Source organism: Pongo pygmaeus, chromosome 4 (genome assembly GCF_028885625.2).
Source record: "Pongo pygmaeus isolate AG05252 chromosome 4, NHGRI_mPonPyg2-v2.0_pri, whole genome shotgun sequence".
Classification (NCBI taxonomy): domain Eukaryota; kingdom Metazoa; phylum Chordata; class Mammalia; order Primates; family Hominidae; genus Pongo; species Pongo pygmaeus.
The window spans coordinates 142,491,468-142,512,181 of record NC_072377.2 but is presented as its reverse complement, the minus strand read 5'-3'; the positions used below and the strand labels follow the sequence as shown (position 1 = coordinate 142,512,181).

The window sequence follows — 20,714 nt, the reverse complement described above, 5'->3', positions numbered from 1 at the left end:
ACTTTCTTTGTGGAAAATAGTTATTCAAATATACAAAGGACCCTGGTGAACTCCTCTATGACTCCTGTCTTACCTACAAGAAGTCACCAAACTTGTATCTTTGTGGCTGAGGAGAAATAAAGCAAGCAGCAGTTGGCAAGCAGGATCAGAAGACCATCATTTTGGAGGAGAGAATTCTAAGGAAGAAGGATGGTAGTGGTGATATATATTACCTAATAGAGTAGAGAGAAATGCAGTGTACCTGCTATACTTCATATGACCCAGGTTTTGAGGGAAGATAAATTACTTTCTGTAAAAAGAGATGCTAAGTACTACAGACTGTTATAAATGATAGCTAATTAGGGGTGTTTGACTAATCTGTATTCTAATATCCTAATTTAGATTGGCAGCTTCTTCTCATATCTGAGTATTGGGAGCTCCATTAATACATGGTGGTGTTCTTTTTGTCAGTCTGTAGGTATATTGTTAGAGCCATGCAGTGACCATGGTGATAGTGAAGATGGCTGTCTTGAGAGGTAAGCATTTTTTCTTGTTGCTAATTAATCATTTTGAGAATTGGAGCTCTTCACAGATTTTTAAGGTGATTTTTTTAGATGAACATCCATTATAAATATATAGTTTAGATAATCTTAAACAGCCTTCTTGTTATAATGGTAGGCATAAAGGATATTAAATACCCATAAATATTTGGATTTGTACAGGTTTTAGATAATCTTAAACAGCCTTCTTGTTATAATGGTAGGCATAAAGGATATTAAATACCCATAAATATTTGGATTTGTACAGGTTCAGACGGTGGTTATAACTTGGAAAACATTCAGAGGGAAAAACAGCCTTTTTGGAGATTTTTAAATCTTTCAGTTGATTGTGGAACAATTGGGAATTTACTGATATTCTGAGTATACCTGTCAGTGAGTTATTTCATGGTCTTGTAACTGTGTATAACTAACTGAGAGATACTGTATTTGATTCAACAAATATGTATAGGATGTTTTTCTTCCTCTTTGAATTTATCCTTGGTGTGTCTCAGTACACTCTTAGGCAGCTGGTGCTTTTTTAACCTCTTTGGCTGGCTGTAATGGTAGAGAAATACTGGAGGCAACGAGTATTTCGACTAATGTAGAGTCTCAATAGATAGCCTCTTTGAGTAGAAGCTTTCTAGAATGTTTTAGGTCACAGAGTAAGATTTGGGTTCTTGTTACCCTTTGCATCAGTCTTCAAGATGCTGCCAAAAAGTATAACTTTCTTAGGAAGGTGATTTGAGATTCTGAAAACACTTCAGTAATAAAGTTGCAGGCTAGATTATAAATATTGAGAGATCCCAGACAGTATACTAATTTGCTAACAGCCTGTTGGCCAGGACATATTTGTATTCTATTGTTTCTTTTAATTATAAGTAGGAAGGCTGTTCTTTAAGGGTAAGCAAATTCTTTGGAGCCACGTCTCTGGAGCCTCCCCATACTCTGAAGGTCCACAGATTACCTGCTTATAGCAGTTCCTTGTCCTTCCTTTCAGGAGGCAGGAATCATCCTCTTCCAGCCCAGGGAGTATTGGAGCTATGGGCTGAAGATATAAGGTTAACAGCATTAACAGGCACCCCCAGAATGATGACATCTGGATTTGGTAGAACAATAAGGACCCATTTAGTGAGGACTCTTCTGTTGTTGTTGTTGTTGTTTTTTTTGGAAAAAGCTCTTTCCTCTTCAACTTCAACTGTGTATAAGTTAGCAAACTGGTTTTTAGATCCAAAGAGTACCTTGGTTAGGTGGATTACATTTTGTATGTTTAACATTCATGCTTCTCAAATGTAGGTGATTAGGTCTTTTAGGCTGCTAAGGTAGTAATTACTCATCCTACCATTTGCTCCTACTCTAAGCAAAGGAATGCCTTTAAGCTTATCAGAGCATTTAGTTCATTTCTTATTCTCAGCAAGAATAAGGTAATTATCTATATGAGAAGATGACTTGCCATATTTAGATCAAGGCATGTCTCCTGAGTGCATACTCTGTTATGGCCAGTTAGAAGTGACATCTCGATGTGTCATTGTAAATTGCCACGGTGTCTTTGGGGGAAAAGAACTTTCCCCCAGTAGGCATATTGATAATCTACTGTATAATAGCAGGTGCTCTCTTGACTGGTAAAATAGTTACAGATCACTTATGACAGCTTGCTGTAACACTTGTTCTAAATAAGGGTTAGTTTTTCTGGGGAAACAAAAGGTGGATTGAAATTTTTTAAAATTTCCTTTTAGTATGTTACTGTTATATTTTGAGGAGGGAAAGGTTTAGAAGTAGTAACCTTCTTTGATTGGAAGTAGTATCCTTGTGATAGAATACAGTCAAATTTAAAGTAAAAGACATAGTGATACCTTTTTAAAAAGTTTTCTTTGAAAGTCTCAAGAATGGAGAGAATAGAGCTGTTTATTTGGTTAAAACATTTATTTTATAAAATGTTTATTATACATTCATTCTTTTGGGTTTCTACTTACTGTGGATTTTAGTTTTCATTTTATAAAGGTTTTTCTTTTTTGCTGTGGTTTGTGGGGTGGAGTAGGGATTGTTACTTGATTTTTCTAAACCCGAAGTGATTCTGTGGATCTTTTCAGTATTGTGTGATTTTTCAGTTATAGGGCTCCAAAGAATGGGCATATGTCCAGTTGGCATTTTCTCCTCGCACATTGTAAATGCTAACTGTGTTGTGGAGTAGAGGAATCTAGGTAAGAAATATATAATGTTAGTAGCCTTTTTATTCTTAATATACTAACAACTTTACTTGTATTTTTAGGGAAGAATATTTATTATTTGACAGTGATAAATTGTCGCACTTGATTCTGGTAAGAACTATTTTTTGTCTTAGTCTTTAAAAACTTGCCTAGGCTTAAACTGTCTGTTATGTCTGGTCTTTAACGTGGGTTAGCTAGGTTTAAAGATTTAAATATAAATACTCTTATCAAATATTTTACAGTTAAACAGCAACTTAATTTGCCACTTTTGGTTACAAGAGACTTGGTTATGAAAACACTTTCCTGAATTTGGGATCCAAACTTGTCTTCCAATAAGACATATTCTAAAACTGCATGTTTATATTTGAAAATAGTTTGCACAGTGGGAGTGGGACAGTTGGCTGTATAGGCACAGTAAACTAATGAAGACTACACTTGGATATGTGCTGGATGTGTTTAAGCTGGGTGTGAAAAGCTTCCGTACTTGTGAAATGTATTCTTTATTTTAAAATACAGGATTCTAGTAACAAGATATGTGATTTGAATGCCAACACTGAATCAGAAGTACCAGGAGGTCAGAGTGTTGGTGTTCAAGGGGAAGCAGCATGTGTCAGTATTCCACATTTAGATCTGAAGAATGTTTCTGATGGTGATAAATGGGAAGGTAATTTTACCCACACACATTATTTTCCTGATAATGTTACTTGTAACCGAAATTACCCTAAGCAATGATAAGACTACATCCCTTTTCTGGATAACCTTATTCATCTTGATCTTCTGTTCTCTCTTTCATGTAAGATGAACAAGTGGGTGTTTTTAGTGAAACAGTGAGATTTTGGGGCAGCATCTCATATGAACTAGAAGTTCTTGTCTGATCCATCAACAGCTTTGAAAATGGATGTTACAACTGATTTTTTTAAAAAGTCACCCAGCATATGTTTTTGTTAGTATTTAAATCAGGTGCTATCTCCCAGTCCTTGAAAGCCCAGTATGTTAAGGCTTAGGGATCTCACCAGTTTAAACAGAGCGCGTATAATTACCTTGTCCTTAGTATCATCAGTAGTACTTTTTTGAAAAATGACCTTCAAGGGTACTTCTAAACAAATATTGTACCATATTCCTGTATTTCTGTCTTAGGTTATGAAGGTATGGTGCAGGGGACTCTAAAAATTTGCACAAAGAAGTTAAAATTTAACAAGCAAACAACATGTGTATATGCATTTCTCAAAACTCAGCAAATACATAGATTTTTGTGTTTCTTTGTATATAAAGTTCTCTTTTTACTTCAAGAGAATAAAAAACTGTAAACAAATGCTGAACTTCAGTGGATGATTTGCATGCTGGAGTGTTTATGGGGAAATTTACTGATACCTGCAGTTTACTCTGAAATCCGTGAAAAAAATAAGATGGTTAATGGGATGGATAAATGTTATAAAGCAAGTATAGTAGAATGTTAATGGTAGATTATAATTGGTATATGTATATTCAGTGTAAAGTTCTTTCAGTTTTGCTATGTATTTGTAAACTTTCAAATAAAATGTTGAGTGGGGGTGGGAAACAAGCAATAAATTTGGATCTAGGTGTTTTACTTTGGTAAAGAGACAATGAGATAACTCAAGAATCTTAAGCAGAGTTACATATTCATTCACTTGGATGAAGATCCCTGGATTGTCTCACCTTTGGCAAGTATCTGTTGGCATACGCTGGCAATAACAGGAATTCTAATGCCAGTGCCATGGACTCCTTTTGGCACTGTAAGTGTACTCACCTGATCGCAAATGGAGTGTGTGTGGGTCTTGTTTTTTTTTTAAGGTCTAGGCATTTTTTTTTTTAAAAGCCCCAACCAAGTCATTGTCTGTGCCAATTTTTATTGCCGTCTCCTCCCCACCCTCCTTTTTATATAGGTCTAGATGTTTGGCATGCCCAGTAGCATATTATCTGTTTTAACTTAGACTAAATTAGGAAGTTGTCTTTCATTTGCTTTGTTCTGGGTTATTCAGAACATCTGGAATTTATGAAGATGCTTCCCAGTGTTGGGGGATATGTTAGCATACTGGTGGCAGCTGAAGATTAAATGTTCTTTTTTGTTATTTATTGTGGCTGAAATAAAAGGAATGGTGGTCGACAGAGCATCCCTTGGAGCATTGCTGGGAAATGAGTCTTCAAAAGAAGCAGCTGGGATTCTGATAAAGCACTTTTGGTTCTTCCTGTTAGAAGATGCAGATAAATAGTTCTTTGTGATCTTTGGCCTGGGAGTCCTGATTAAATTTTAAACGTAGAAGAACAATTGTTTTTCAGCGTCTGAAGAGAATAGACCTTCTCTGTCTAGCATCAGTGTTCTTGAGTCTCCCTGAAAGAGAACCTGATACTGGACTGTCTTTTTTTTCCGTGTCAGAATCCAGCACCTATACCTTGGTATAGATGAAGGAGGTAACCTGTAGGCTGCTGATGCCTGATTTTCAGTGCCTGAGCTGCCCTGGTTCAACAGCCTAAACAAGTCTGTGTAGGTCCCCTACTTGTTCTTCCAGAAATAGGGGTCCGCGACTTTCAGAAAGCCAACAGTTACAGACACCTGAGTGAACTTCCCAGCCATGAACTGTGCATGTGCTTTGTAGAGTGGCTGTAGAACATGTTGTTTCTTCTAACTTTGTTACTAATGCGAACATTGATTGATTTTCCACAATTAGGAGTTAGGATATTCTAATTTTTTTTTTTTTTTTTTGAGACGGAGTTTTGCTCATGTTGCCCAGGCTGGAGTGCAGTGGGGCGATCTCAGCTCACCGCAACTTCCGCCTCCTAGGTTCAAGCAATTCTCCTGCCTCAGCCTCCTGAGTAGCTGGGATTACAGACATGTGCCACCATGCCCGGCTAATTTTGTATTTTAGTAGAGACGGAGTTTCTCTGTGTTGGTCAGGCTGGTCTCAAACTCCCGGCCTCAGGTGATCCGCCCGCCTTGGCCTCCCAAAGTGCTGGGATTACAGGCGTGAGCCACTGTCCCCAGCCAGGAGTTAGGATATTCTAAATGAAAAAGTCTTATTTATTTAAGAGACCAACTTACTTTAGACCCTGGATACCTTGGAATCAGACGTGCTTTGTTTGGTATGACTTTGTAGAGAAGTGGGATGACTCCAAACAGAGCCCTATGTCACTATTCCTAAGTATATAGTTTTTGTTTTGTTTTTTCCTCAGGATAAGAAAAATAGCAGAATGCAGTAGTAGTTAGCAAGCAGGTAACACATGACTGTCACCAGTATGAATTTGTAGCAGCTGTTCACAAAGTTTTGACTTTTAATGGACGTGGATACCATCTTCAGATTCTTTCCTGCTAACTCTGGAATGAAATGCAGTAGGATTTTTTCAAAGAGCAAACTAAGGGAGATTTTTTTCCTTTAAAATCATTTATACTGAAAAGCTTCAAACAGTACCTGCTTAAGAATTTCCATTTCTTCAGTTTTATGTTTGAGTTTTAATAAAATAGCACTACTTTGAGTTTTTTCCCCCCTTTTTTGCATTGCTTGCTGAAATGGAAATGTTATGTTTGTGTTTGTTAAAATCTAGTTAGTAGTAATTTCTTTTAATAAAGTTTTTGAACAGAATGCCTAACTGGTTTTAGGGAAATATTTTTGGTATCTTTGGCTTTGTGTTATGTGTATGGTTTGTTCTGACTGTGCTGTGTGTTCACTTTAGTATTTTTTGCCATTTTTTCCATTTTATTAGCGTCATCCCCTATCACTTTTCCCCTCATTGATTTCAAAACAATGCATCTGCAGAGAGATGGGGAGGGTAAGTATGGTTCACCATAGTTTAGTTTTTTTGCCTTTTTATGGTTCACTTTGTTTGTCTTTTTATTAAGCCCTTCTCCTGCTGTCCCCATATCTTACGAAAACTGTTCTGGGTTCAAAGTGAACCCAGAAAAAATTGCTGTTACTTTTGTCTTTTCTTAAAATAGGATATTTCTCATAAAATGTTTACTACCAGTTACTTATTTGCTGGGACACAGGTACAAGGGTTGCTTTGAAAATCACTTTATTGTTGGGTTTATTGTGGGACTGCACGCTTTGTACCCAATTTTTAATTCTCAGATTGATCTGGGCTTCAAAAACAAACTAAATTATGTTCTTATTATTTTGAAAGGAAAGGTAATGCTTTAAATTGCTAATGCATAAAGTTAAACTAAATTACTAAAGCAGCGATCTTAGCTATTGTGTGAGGAAAAAGAAAACATCACTCTTGAATTTTGACACTGTCAAGCCCTCTTTGCATTCATTTTCGCTATTGCTAATAGCCAATAGCATCAAAATTTTTAAGTGTAGTTACTTAAAAAGCTGCTGGGCGTGGTGGCTCATGCTTGTAATCCTAGCACTTTGGGAGGCCGAGGCAGGTGGATCACTTGAGGTCAGGAGTTCGTAACCAGCCTGGCCAACATGGTGAAACCCCATCTCAACTAAAAATACAAATATTAGCCAAACATGGTAGCATGCGCCTGTAACACCAGCTCCTTGGGAGGCTGAGGCAGGAGAATCGCTTGAACCCAGGAGTCAGAGGTTGCAGTGAGTCAAGATCGTGCCACTGCACTCCAGCCTGGGTGACAGAGCGAGACTCCATCTCTAAAAAAATAAATAAATAAATAAATAAATAAATAAGCTAATGTGTAGATGGGAATTTTTTCTTTCCCTCCTGTGCTTAATTTTGTATTTGGGGTATATTTGTGGATTTTGTGTGTGATCTGTATGTGTTCTATATGTAATCAAACATTATATTTGCGAAGACATCAAATGTATTAACATAGCTTTCATTTGAGGGCATACAGGATAACTGCAGTAAAGTAAATTACGTGCTTAAGAAGGCCTAGTGCTATTAAGTTTTGTCTTAGTAACACTGTTGGGTATTATTAAAATATATATTATACATAGGAATCCTGTAACAGAAGATAACCATCACAGTTTAATCTTAGAGGCCAGGTGCTGTCAGGTGAATTAGCTCCTCCTTTGAGAATATTAGAATTCTTCTAAAGTCAGAGAACTCCATTTGGTGAGTGTTCCGTGTAACATGGGGAACAGCTCCCACTTTTTCTTAATATAGCTATTTGACAGTGAGGGACAGGTCATACACCTGGCGTCATTTGGCTTTTAAGTTAAATTTCTAAGAAAGAACTGTTCAGTTCTTGCTGTTTCTAGTTTTCCCCTACTTGAAAACTAACATTTATAAATAAAACATCTTTAGAAAAGTTCAGAATTATATTAAATAACATCTTTAGAATTAAATTGAGTTTTTAAAGAGCTTGACAATGTCCTTTCTTGCTTTGCCACTGGGTTCAGAAATTTAAATTTATGTGGAAATAGAACTCTGGACTGGGCACCAGTGGCTCATGCCTGTAATCCCTGCACACTGGGAGGCTGAGATGGGAGGATCACTTGAGACTAGCAGTTCAAGACCAGCCTGGCCAACATAGTGAGACCTTGTCTCTACCAGCAACAACAAAAAAGAAAATTAGTTGGGCGTAGTGGCAAGCGCCAGTAGTCCCAGCTACTCGGGAGGCTGAGGTGGGAGGATTGCTTGAGCCTAGAAGGTTGAGGCTGCAGTGAGCCACCATCATGACACTGAATTCCAGAGCCTGGGCAGCAGAACGAGACCTTATCTCAAAAAAAAAAAAATAGAACTCTGGGCTAAAAATTGAAGTTTGAATAATTTTAAACTACAGTAGGCTTTATGAAGATTATATATATATATACACACACATGTATGTGTGTGTGTGTGTGTGTATGTGTGTATGTATATATGAACCACTACATAATGATATGATTTAAGGAACACATAGCTGATATTTTGTGACTTTTTTCCCACGTGGAATCAAGAGACCCATGGTACTATTCTTTGTGTTTGTTTTATAGAGCCATTTCCTGCTTTTAAGTCTTGGCAGGAGGACTCTGAGTCTGGAGAAGCTCAGCTCTCTCCACAAGCTGGAAGAATGAATCATCACTCCTTGGAAGAGGACTGTCCTCCAGTATTATCACACCGCAGTTTAGATTTTGGGCAAAGCCAGCGTTTCCTACATGATCCAGAAAAGTTGGATTCCTCATCTAAAGCACTATCTTTTACTAGGTATATGATTTTTATGTACTTGTAAGACGCAATTCCTATTATGTACCCAAGTCTTTTGAGAGATTTAGTCTTCCAGCCTGAGCTTCAGTAGTGAAACTCCATCTCAAAAAAAAAAAGAAAAAAAGAGATTGAGTCTTCTAGACATAGAATTCAGAGCTTTCTCCCTGATTTTATAGAGCACATTTTTATGTTTTGGTTTTTTTTGACCCTGCTGAGTTCAGTGAGGTGTAGCGTTTGAAGTTTACTCTCAAATAGACATTTTCTCATGGTGTATTATTCATTTATTTATGTATTCATCGCTGAAATACAGAGCTCTGTAAAGGAAGCAGCAAGTGGTGCTGAGCAGTTCCTAATCTTTTTTTTATCAAAGCTTTAAATGGATCTGAATGTCAAAAACTTTTTTATGCAGTTTGAACAGTTACAAGAGCTCTGAGCTGCTAGGTATCTTTGTTTCTTTGCTGCCTTTGTCCAAACCAGTTTTAAATGATTCCAAACTGTTTTCATCACCACTTGTATTAGCTAAATTTGTGGTCTGTAACATTACAGTGTTTCTTTATACTACCTGTCCTTTAGTGTTAGGGACTTATTTTTACCTTTAAGATTTACTTATTGCTAATAGTGTCATGTCAGGGCAATAAGAGATACAGTGTTGGTACTTGAAAATTTAACAGTTTTGGCTTTTTGTTTTAATTCAGAATTCGAAGATCATCCTTTAGTTCAAAAGATGAAAAGAGAGAGGACAGAACACCTTATCAGCTGGTCAAGAAACTTCAGAAGAAAATCAGACAATTTGAGGAACAGTTTGAAAGGGAAAGAAATAGCAAGGTAGGTTTGTAGCATTCCCCAGAGTGAGCTTAACCTAATATTAGAACTGAGAGGAGAGTTTTTCAAGAGCATTAGTTTAGATCTGTGTGAGAAGGGTAACAAATCTGAGATACCCAGAGGAACAGTGATCATGTAGATCTGAGATTATATAACTCCTTGGTCTCCTGACTTCTGGGCCAGTATTCTTGCCATTTGCACCGTGGCATCTTTATATTTCCATTGGCAAAGCAGCTTTTAGAATTTTTAAAGCAAATACTTTACATTGACAAATCATGTTACTGCTATTTCTGCTCTATCAAAAACCACAAGTACCAAGTGGGGAGGAGAGGGATTTTGTGAGAGATGGAGTGGAGGAGGGGAAAGAGAATTTTAATAGTTAGAACATGTGAAGTGGAAAGAGTCCTGTACTTGGAGTCAGAAGACCCATATTCAAATCTGGCTTCTGCCAGTTACTAGACCTTACCTTGGGAGAACTTGACTTAATATCCTGCACTATCTAATTAAAATAAGATGAAATGAGAATTGAGTAGTCTTTGCTGTGGGAATTGTAAAATACTATTTGGACATAAATTAACATAACTATTGCTTATCACAAGTGTCAGTGATTCTGCTCCATAATTTTTCAGCCCTCCTACAGTGATATTGCTGCCAATCCAAAGGTATTAAAATGGATGACAGAGCTTACAAAACTGCGGAAGCAAATTAAAGGTATATTATGTGCCATTTTGTAATATATTTGCTTTTTAAAAAATTTTTTATATTAATGTCTGAGAATTACAAATACAACTTTTCATAATTTTAAATCTTGGGCACTGTTTGACAAAAATAAAAGTTACCTTTTTTTGTTTTATTAGGGTCAAAATTGCATACTGTAGTACTGTGTTATAGTACAGTACTGTAGTTCTGTATTATATTTTAAATGTCTTTTTTATGTTTTTATTAGTAATATCTTTTTGAAAGATACCTGAGATTGTATATTCATAAGTGAACTGATGTTATAAAGTTTATCTGAAATATATTTCAAATATTAAGCAGCTTTGAGTTTTGTTGGATATTTCATTAAGATTTTTTGGTAGGTATTTTCATCTAAGACTAAGAATGTCTAATCACAGTGACTCATTTATACCACAAAGACTAAATTGTAACTCTTGAATGATAAACTAGGCATTGCATTTCTGGGTGTCAAACCAGTATAGTAATTGTTGAAGTATATTTACTTTGTGGATGTTTAGTGAGTATGTGTTTTAATAATTATTACTTTAAAAATTATGCAAAATAGGGGTTTATTATCTGGAGCATCACCTTGGTTTATTCATTTAAATTTACTCAATAAAGTTTTTATTTTTATTTTTATTTCTAATTTTTTTGAGACAGAGTCTCAGTCTGTTGCCCAGGCTGGAGTTCAGTGACGCCATCTCAGCTCACTGCAACCTCTGCCTCCTGGGTTCAAGTGATTCTTGTGCCTTAGCCTCTCGAGTAGCTGGGATTACAGGTGCACGCCACCAAGCCCAGCTAATTTTTGTAATTTTAGTAGGGATGGGGTTTTGCCATGTTGCCCAGGCTGGTCTCAAACTCTTGGGCTCAAGCGATCCACCTGCCTCAGCCTCCCAAAGTGCTGAGATTATAGGTGTGAGCCACCGCACCTGGCCTATAAAAATAAAAAAAGTATATTTTTTATTTTTTTGAGACAGAATTTTGCTCTGTCACCGAGGCTAAAGTGTGGTGGCATGGTCATGGCTCACTGCAGCCTTGAACTGGTGGGCTCAAGTGATCCTTCCACCTCAGCCTCAGAGTAGCTAGGACTACAGACATGCACTGCCACACCCAGGTAATTTTTAAAAATTTTGCATAGAGTTGGGGTCTTGCTTTGTGCCTGGATTGGTCTCAAACTTCTGGCCTTAAGCAATTCTCGCACCTCGGTCTTGCAAAGTGTTGGGATTACAAGTATGAGCCACCACGCCCAGCCCGGTAAAGTGTTTAGTATTTCTGAGGTACTAAATACTTTGTAGACAACTAGGAATATAGCAATGAACAAGACAGACACAGTCCCTGCTGTCATGGAGTTTATATTCTTGTGGTTAAGATAATGTTTGCCCCTCTCTCTGTGTCTCTCTCTCTCTCTTTTTTTTTTCTTTTTGAGACGGGAGACGGGGTTTTACTCTGTTGCCGGGGAGTGCAGTGGCACGATCTTAGCTCATTGCAGCTTCCACCTCCCAGGCTGAAGCGATCCTCCCACCTCAGCCTCCCAAGTAGCTGGGACTACAGGCACATGCCACCATGCCCAGCTAATTTTTTTGTATTCTTAGTAGAGATGGCATTGCACCATGTTGCCCAGGCTGGCCTCAAAACTCCTGGGCTCAAGCCATCTGTCTGCCTTGGCCTCCCACAGTGCTGGGATTACAGGCGTGAGCCACCACACCCGGCCAAGATAATGTCTCTTAACTCCTCTTTAGAGTATCACTTAATTTTCCCCTATACTTCTGTTAAAGATTTCCTTGTTTAATGCCAATTTCCAGTCATCAGTGAAAATTATTACCTTGATTTTATTAGTAGTTGATACCATTAAATTGTCTAGCATTGGCCTCCTAATTTTCCCATTTTCTTTCACTTTTACTGCTCTGTAGTATGTCTGCTGCATGGTAGTCAGAATTATCTTTAAAAAAGTCATGTTAGCCTGGGTCCCAGCTACTCTGGAGGCTGAGGCAGGAGGACCACTTAGGCCCAGGAGGTCAAGGCTGAAGTGAGCCATGTTTGTGCCACTGTTCTCCAGCCAGGGTGACAGGGCAAGACCCTGTCTCAAAAAGAAAAATAAATAAAAAGTCATATTACTTTCTTTTTCAAGCCCTTCAGTGGGCTTCCACCTAGAATAAAGTCAAAACTCCTTACTGTGGTTTTCAAGGCCTTGCACACTCTGCCCTTGGCCGATTTTATCACTTTTATCTCTTTTCTGTTCCTCAAACTTGCCAAACTTTAGGACCTTCACACTGGCTATTGCCTCACTGGGGACAAATGCCCTTCCACTAAATCCTTTGTGCTAGACGAGCTCCTTGTTCCGTATTCTACCAGGATGATACCATTCAGAGAGGTCTTCTTTGTCAATCCCATCCAATGTAGTTGTTCCTCCACAAATTATACTCCTTTTAGCACTGTGACTCCATCCTGTTTTATCTATAGATCGTAGCATTCTTTAAAGTTATTTTACTAATCTGAGTATTTGGTTACTGTTTTCCTTCCCTGAATATATGCTCCACGAGAACAGGAACCATGTCTGTTTTGTTTTCTTCTGTATCTCCCATGCCCATCAGAGCATTTTATTCAATAATAGGCTGTCTATGGATATAAAAATAATAGCTTGTTCTCTCTTTTTTTGTTGTTGTTTTTGTGTTTTTTTTGAGACAGGGTCTGACTCTGTTGCCCAGGCTGCACTGCAGTGGTGCAATCTCAGTTTACTGCAGCCTGAGCCTCCCAGGCTCAATGTGGTCTTCCCACCCCAGCCTCCCAAGTAGCTTTTTTTTTTTTGAGACAGAGTCTCACTCTCTCACCCAGGCTGGAGTGCATTGGCTGATGATGGCTCACTGCAACCTCTGCCTTCCAGGTTCAAGTGATTCTCCTGCCTCAGCCTCCTGAGTAGCTGGGATTACAGGTGTGTGCCACCAGGTACAGGCACATGCCACCACACCTGGCTAACTTTTGTATTTTTATTAGAGACGGGGTTTTGCCATGTGGACCAGACTGGTCTCGAACTCCTGACCTCAAGTGATCCGCCCACCTTGGCATCCCAAAGTGCTGCGATTACAGGTGTGAGCCACCACACCCGGCCTCAGCTAATTTAAAAATTTTTTGTAGAGATGGGGTCTCACTGTTGTCCAGGCTAGTCTCAAACTCCTGGGCTCAAGCAGTCCTTCTGCTTCAGCCTCTCAAAGTTCTGGGATTACAGGTGTGAGCCACCACGCCCAGCCTAGAATAGCTGTCTTGCTGTTTTTTGCTTCTTAAATGTTTTATTTGGCTTTGAAGTATCTAAGTCTGTGTGCTGTTAATGTATACTTTCTTGTTGTGTATCTTGCTTATTCTTTGACCCGGTCAAAGCTAAAACCAATTATTATTGATCTGTCCTTATTTCTGACATGTAGATGCAAAACAGAAAAATTCTGATGGAGAATTTGTACCTCAGACACGTCCACGTAGTAACACACTTCCAAAAAGCTTTGGCTCTTCTCTAGACCATGAAGATGAAGAGAATGAAGATGAACCCAAGGTCATTCAGAAGGAGAAGAAACCATCTAAAGAAGCAACCCTTGAACTTATTCTTAAAAGACTGAAAGAAAAACGTATTGAGAGGTGTCTTCCAGAAGATATCAAGGTAATCTTGAGCTATGATTTTTGCCCAGATTAGCCTTTAGAATTCCTGAAACAAAATAATTACTATAGCAGGATAGAGATGTCTAGGTAGTCTGATTTTCCTGAATCTGCTCCCCATCTTTGCAGATTCAGAAACATGCTTTAATCAGCATAACAGAAGTGCCAAATACTTCAAGAATTGAATCATAATAAAACTGAAAAAACTAGAATGCTGATGAGTTCATTTATGTTGGAGGCAGTTGGCAAGATGAGTGTATAAAGAGCATGAAACAGGTAGCTCATGCCTCTAATTCCAGCAATTTCAGAGGTCGAGGCAGGAGGATTGCCTGAGCCCAGGAGTTCGAGACCAGCCTGAGCAACAAAGTGAGACCCTGTCTCTACAAATAAAATTTTTAAATTAGCTGGATGTGGTAGTATGCACCTGTAGTTGCAGTTACTTGGAAGGCTGAGGTGGGAGGATGAATGGAGCCCGGGAGATTAGGACTACAGTGAGCTGTGCCTCCAGCCTGGATGACAGAGTGAGAAAATAAGTAAATAAATACATAAATAAAGCATGAAACAGACCTACAGACCTTAGCTTGAATCCTGTCCTTGTGTCTTAATAGCTGTATGTATTGAGCTCCTAGCTTATGCCCCACATTGGCTGGTTATATTTTATGCATTATGCCACTCAGCCCCTTCAACAATCCTATAACATATATGGACGTGATTATGTCCATTAATACTAACTTGATATGGTTGTTATGAGGATTAAATGAATTTTTTTTTTTTTTTTGAAGAGCCATTATTCTTCCCCAGTAAAGCCTGTGCCTAGGGCAGTCCTGATCAAAGCACTTGGCAACCTAATCTTATATTGGATGAGATTTGCTTGGAGAATGGAGAGAGTAGATTGTCTCAGGTGAAATTTTATCTAGGTAATAGTCCTGATGTGGAACTCTTATCTTGACAACAGAGTACACCTCTCTCATGATCCAAATATTGGAGTCTTTCTTTCCCTTGAACAGAGCTGAATTAGTCATTCTCATCTCTTCCCCTCTTAACTTTTCTTTTGCTTACAAAAAAATTTCTTTTGGCCAGGCGTGGTGGCTCACGCCTGTAATCCCAGCACTTTGGGAGGCTGAGGTGGGTGGATCACCTTTGGTCAGGAGTTCGAGACCAGCCTGGCCAACATGATGAAACCCCATCTCTACTAAAAATACACAAAGAAATTAGCCGGTTGTGGTGGCACATGCCTGTAATCCAGCTACTCTAGAGGCTGAGGCAGAAAAATTGCTTGAACCTGGGAGACAGAGGTTGCGGTGAGCCAGGATTGCACCACTGCACTCAAGCCTGGGGAACAGAGCGAGACCTCGTCTCAAAAAAAAAAGAAATTTTTTTGGTAGAAAAATTGTTTTGGTAGAAATCCTGTCTCACTATGTTGCCCAGGCTGGTCTCGAACTCATGGCCTTAATTGCTGAGATTATAGGTGTGAACCACAGCACCAAGCCCTTTCTTTTAGTTTTAAGTTTTATGTTAGAATAAATATTCCCCCACCCCCCACAACTTTATGCAAATGTATTGTCCTTGGTTTAAGACTGATTCAAGCTTGAGGTTGAAATCACAGTATTTGACAGACTACACTCAGCTATCCTCTACTGAATGTATGTAATCTAAAGTTATATTTATTATAGCAAGATGTTACCAGTGAATTGTTTTAATCTTCAATTTTACTCTTATGAGAGACCAGGGTAGTAGTAATGAGTCCTGGGAATAAGTAGAGAGATTATTTGGTCTAGTGTTAAAGGGTATTCTGTGGAACACACATTCAGGTGTTAATAGTTGATCCTATAGAACGAAGGGGACAAATTTGTTTTAATTAGTAGAGTATGCAAGACTTACCATATTTATTTGTCTATGGAGCTTGTTTGTGGACAAATGAATTTGGGAAGCATTGCTTACTCTACTAATTAGACTACTAAAAGCTGTGAGAAGAGTATTGCAGTATAAAGAATGTGCCAACTCTTGTTGAAGGGAAACGGAGGTAATAGAGAAGTATGAGGTCACAAATGGACATTGTTGAGCTTTTTCCAGGATCTTTCCACTATACTGCTTCCAGATTTTCTTAATGGTTTAGAATAAATGTTGTATTATAAAACCTATGTGTGTATGCACATGCGCATGCATGCCCACTCATCTTAATGCCAATAAAATGCCAACAACATTAAATGAAATGGCAAGCAGTTATGTATGTTTACTCTGTGCTGGGTAGGCAGTGTTGCAAATACTTTACATAGAACTCATAAATAGTCCTCATTAGAACCCTTTAAGGTAGAACGAAGTATTCCCATTTTACAGATGAGGATGTTGAATACAAAGAGGTCAGGTAATTTACCCAAGCCAGTATTCATAATCTATTCAGATAAAATGTAAAGCCATCAAAGGGGTTGGTACCTACTTATTATAAGAGCAAATTGTACAGGAGACTGAAAATTTTGCCTGCAAATCTGCAAGCAAAGGCCTGGGCTAGACTGTTGATGATCTGCCCTTTCTACCTAATTATTTACATTGTGGGAGTGAGGAGAATATTAATGGTGCCAGTGGAGTTGTTTTGTTTTTTTTGTTTGTTTGTTTGTTTTTTTTGTATTTTGTTTTTTTTTTGTTTAATTCCAGAAAATGACCAAAGATCATTTGGTAGAAGAGAAAGCTTCTCTTCAGAAAAGTCTTCTTTACTATGAAAGTCAACATGGAAGGCCGGTAATATCTCTCTTGCTAAAAAGATTTGATTTTATGTCTTAAAAAAGAACATGAATCACTTTTGTGGCCTACATTCTTCAGGGCTGTTTTTTGAGCATTATTTCCTACAATTGGGGGATTGCCTATGTATTTAATATAAAATTTGAAATTGGGGGAATAAGTCATTGTTTAATGTTTTGGACATTTTAGATTTGTGATGACTAGACAATTTCTTTTTTTTCTTGCTTCAGGTGACCAAGGAAGAAAGGCACATTGTTAAACCTCTCTATGATAGATACAGGCTTGTAAAACAAATGCTGACAAGAGCTAGCATCACTCCTGTCCTTGTAAGTAAAATAAGCAATAATTCTCTAGTTCATTTTATCAAGATGTACTGTTCCCAAAAAAAATTATTATTGTGGTATATTGGAGAAATACACAGCCAAGACAGAAATAATTGTCATTGTAAGGTGAGATTACTGATTTTAAAATAGGAAACTAATAATGTCTGCTAGTATATCCCAGACACTTGTAAGCATTTTTATGTATGCTTATATCATTAAATCCTGACAAGTAAAATCACAGCAGGTAGAATATGATAGCATCATTTCACAGGTATGAAACTGAGGCTTAGGCAGTAAGTGATGTGCCTAATCTACTTTGTAAGTGACAGAAGCAGAATGGGAAACTCATTCAGACTCCTTGTCTAGTTTCTTTCCATTTAAATTCATGTCATTGAAAATGCATCAGTTTTGTGGCCATGATGATGTCCTTTTATTTGCATAATGATATGGCTGTATAATATTTCATGGTGTATATGTACCACATTTTCTTTGTCCAATCCACTGTTGATGAGCACCTGATTTCATGACTTTGCTATTGTGAATAAGTGCTGTGGATAACCATGTGACTGCATGTGTTGTTTTTGGTAGAATGATTTGTTTTCTTTTGGATATATATACCTAGTGATGGAATTGCTGAGTCGAATGTCAGCAGATGAATGAGTAAATAAGATGTGGTAACCTATACACTCAAAATACTCTTCAGCCATAAAAAACAATGAAATAATGATCGATGCCACAACGTGGGTGAACCTTGGAAACAAGCTGAATGAGAGAAGCCTGACACAAAGGGGCACATATTATATGATCCCATTTGTATGAAATATTTAGAATAGGCAAGACCATAGAGACAGAATTTAGGTTAGTGGTTACCAAGGGCTAGCGGGAGAAGGCAAATGAGTGACAGCTAATGGGCACAGAGTTTCTTCTGAGGTAATGAAACGTTCCGAAATTAGTGGAGATAGTTGCACAACTTGGTAAATATACTAAAAACCACCAAATTATACATTTTAAAAGGGTGAATTTTATGATATATAATTATATCTTAATAAAGTTATTTTTTAAAAAGAGTATAGAATGGTCCTCAAACCAAAAAAGTTGACACCTATTTTTAAAAAGAAAAGTGCTTCCAATTAAACTATATGTATGTTCTTTTAGAATTTTTTTTTTTTGAGGCAGAGTCTTGGTCTGTTGCCCAGGCTGGAGTGTGGTGGTGCAACTCGGCTTACTGCAACCTCCACCTCCTGGGGTTCAAGCAATTCTCCTGCCTCAGCCTCCTGGGTAGCTGGGACTACAGGCGCGCGCCACCATGCCTGGCTAATTTTTTGTATTTTTAGTAGAGGCGGGCTTTTATCGTGTTAGCCAGGATGGTCTCGATCTCCTTACCTGTGATCCGCCTGCCTTGGCCTCCCAAAGTGCTGGGATTACAGGCATTAGCCACCGCGCCTGGCCCATTTAGAATTTTTAAAATATCTGTTGTATATGAGCTCTTTTAGACTTTTCTAGACATAAATTATTATCTTCCTTGTGCATAAATAAAAATAGAAGCAAAAATAAATGTAAGCAATTCCTAAAAAGATTTAAAGCAAATGTTTAAGATTTTGAAAATAAAGTTGAAGATTCGTAACATAATGAAGTGAAGCTTCACTGGACACTTTGAATACTTAAAATGTAAAACTATTTATATTATTGATTGTTATAGGGATCTCCATCTACCAAGCGAAGGGGTCAGATGTTACAGCCAATCATAGAAGGAGAAACTGCACATTTTTTTGAAGAAATCAGGGTAATCCTTTAAAGAAATAATTATCTGATCCCTTCCCTAAGGGAAAAGTTCAAAGACAAGGCATGTTTGATTCTCTTTTTGGATATCTTTTTAGGAGGAAGAAGAAGATGGTGTTAATCTGTCATCTGAGTTAGGTGATATCTTGAAAACTGCAGTACAGGTACAGTCTTCATTAGAAAACTCTGAATCTGATGTTGAAGAAAATCAAGAAAAACTGGCTCTGGATCTCCGATTGTCAAGTTCTCGAGCAGCTTCTATGTATGTATGCTGATTTGTGATTTTAGCCTATTTTTATAATAAAATGTATATGCCAAGAAATTTGATGTTAAATGAGCATTAAGGAATTAATAGGAGATGAATCAAGAATTTATCAAAAGACACATGCTTTTTAAGTGTGATTTGCAAATATTTATTGTCATTCCCATTTTTAAATAAAACATTACTGTGTTTCAAAAATTTAAAAAAAAAAAAAAATCTAGCCAGGCACAGTAGCTCATGCCTATAATCCCAGCACTTTTTGAAGCTGAGGCAGGAGGATCCCTTGAGGCCAGGAGTTCAAGACCAGCCTGGGCAACGTAGTGAGACCCAGACTCTATAAAAAATTTTTTTTAAATTAGCCAGGGGTGGTGGTGTGCACGTGTAGTCCCAGATACTTGGGAGGCTGAGGCAAGAGGATCACTTGATTCTCTGTTTGGAGGATGTTGAGGCCACTGTTGCACCGCTGTTCCAGCCTGGGCGACAGAGTGAGACTCTGTCTCTAAAAAAGGAAACAAACAAATAAAATCCTACAGTTGATTTATAACAAAGTACAGGAACTAGTTGCGAGTTGATCTTTTTGTTCTATATCCACTTCTTTACCTTTGGACGATATGGTGTATGTCACTGGTTCTGAGCCCTGACTTCACTGGGAAAGTTTTAAAGTACTGATGCTTGAGTCCTTCAGCTATTCTGATTTCATTGGTTTGCAGTGGAGCTTAGGCATTGGTAGACCTAAGAGTTCCTCAGCCGCTTTTAATTTGCAGCCAGAAATAGAACCTCTCTTAAGAATATAATGAATCAAGTGTGCCCTTCAGTATTTTACCATTTCAATTCTAGGCCTGAATTATTGGAACAACTTTGGAAAGCCAGAGCTGAAAAAAAGAAACTACGCAAAACATTGCGGGAATTTGAAGAAGCATTTTATCAACAAAATGGAAGGTTTGTTGAGCATCACAAAATTGAGTCATCTTTCTTATCTAACTCACAAACTGACCATATGTTGAAATAATGGAATATGTGGGATTAGAAATTGTGCATATAGGATGCTAGCACTGAAAAATTTTAAAACATTCCTTTATGCTCTGAGGCCTTGCTTTTAATGGCCAGGAATAGTCACAGCTAGTGTAAACAACATCTGATTAACTATTTTCAGATTGTCCTAGGGAGCCTTGGTTGTATTGCAGTGATTTTATATTCTTTAATTCTACATCTTTACCCTTTTGGCAGTGGTTGTGAAATGAGATACCTCTTATTTTAGAAAAGATCCCATGACAGGCGTGGTATCCTCAGCTAGTTTGGATTTTTTATTTTATACTGAGACCATTGTGTTCATACTGTGTGTTGAGGTTGCCCGTTTCCAAGGTGTGTAACAGTGTGCCAGGCATGTGGCTCCTATAATACAGTATGGCACGTGCCTTTATCTAACTAGGTAATGCACAGTTGACTTGGAAGGGCTCTTTTTAAAAACTAAGAAAAATACATTCCAGTTCTGATGGTGGCCAGAAGTTTGGGTTCAGTTCAGGCCTGAGAAACATTTTTCTAAGTAGCTGGGTTATCTTACCAAGCTGATAGCTAGTATTACAAATTCTAAAATATCTGTACTTTATTA

The 20,714-nt window shown here is 37.9% G+C and overlaps 2 protein-coding genes across 13 annotated transcripts in view; one reads left to right on the top strand and one right to left on the bottom strand.

The window, feature by feature from the left end:
* The window catches only part of FAM13B (family with sequence similarity 13 member B), a 91,118-nt gene that overhangs the window by 67,094 nt on the left and 3,310 nt on the right, over positions 1 to 20,714 (top strand). For 4 of the 12 annotated variants that reach the window (XM_063665515.1, XM_054488796.2, XM_054488797.2 and 1 more), the window contains 11 exons: positions 451 to 515; positions 2,785 to 2,833; positions 3,239 to 3,386; positions 8,614 to 8,824; positions 9,520 to 9,649; positions 10,276 to 10,357; positions 13,780 to 14,009; positions 16,972 to 17,067; positions 18,764 to 18,847; positions 18,942 to 19,105; positions 19,943 to 20,044. In XM_063665515.1, coding sequence (XP_063521585.1) covers positions 451 to 515; positions 2,785 to 2,833; positions 3,239 to 3,386; positions 8,614 to 8,824; positions 9,520 to 9,649; positions 10,276 to 10,357; positions 13,780 to 14,009; positions 16,972 to 17,067; positions 18,764 to 18,847; positions 18,942 to 19,105; positions 19,943 to 20,044 — 1,361 coding nt within the window. Of the gene's footprint in view, positions 1 to 450; positions 516 to 2,784; positions 2,834 to 3,238; positions 3,387 to 6,439; positions 6,506 to 8,613; positions 8,825 to 9,519; positions 9,650 to 10,275; positions 10,358 to 13,779; positions 14,010 to 16,657; positions 16,742 to 16,971; positions 17,068 to 18,763; positions 18,848 to 18,941; positions 19,106 to 19,942; positions 20,045 to 20,714 lie in introns of all 12 variants that reach the window. The other 8 variants (XM_054488787.2, XM_063665516.1, XM_063665510.1 and 5 more) reach the window with 3 other exon arrangements.
* The window catches only part of PKD2L2 (polycystin 2 like 2, transient receptor potential cation channel), a 53,855-nt gene continuing 52,373 nt past the window's right edge, over positions 19,233 to 20,714 (bottom strand). Inside the window, exon 15 of the mRNA XM_054488802.1 lies at positions 19,233 to 19,604. The gene's annotated coding sequence lies outside the window, so the exon portion shown is untranslated. The remainder of the gene's footprint in view (positions 19,605 to 20,714) is intronic.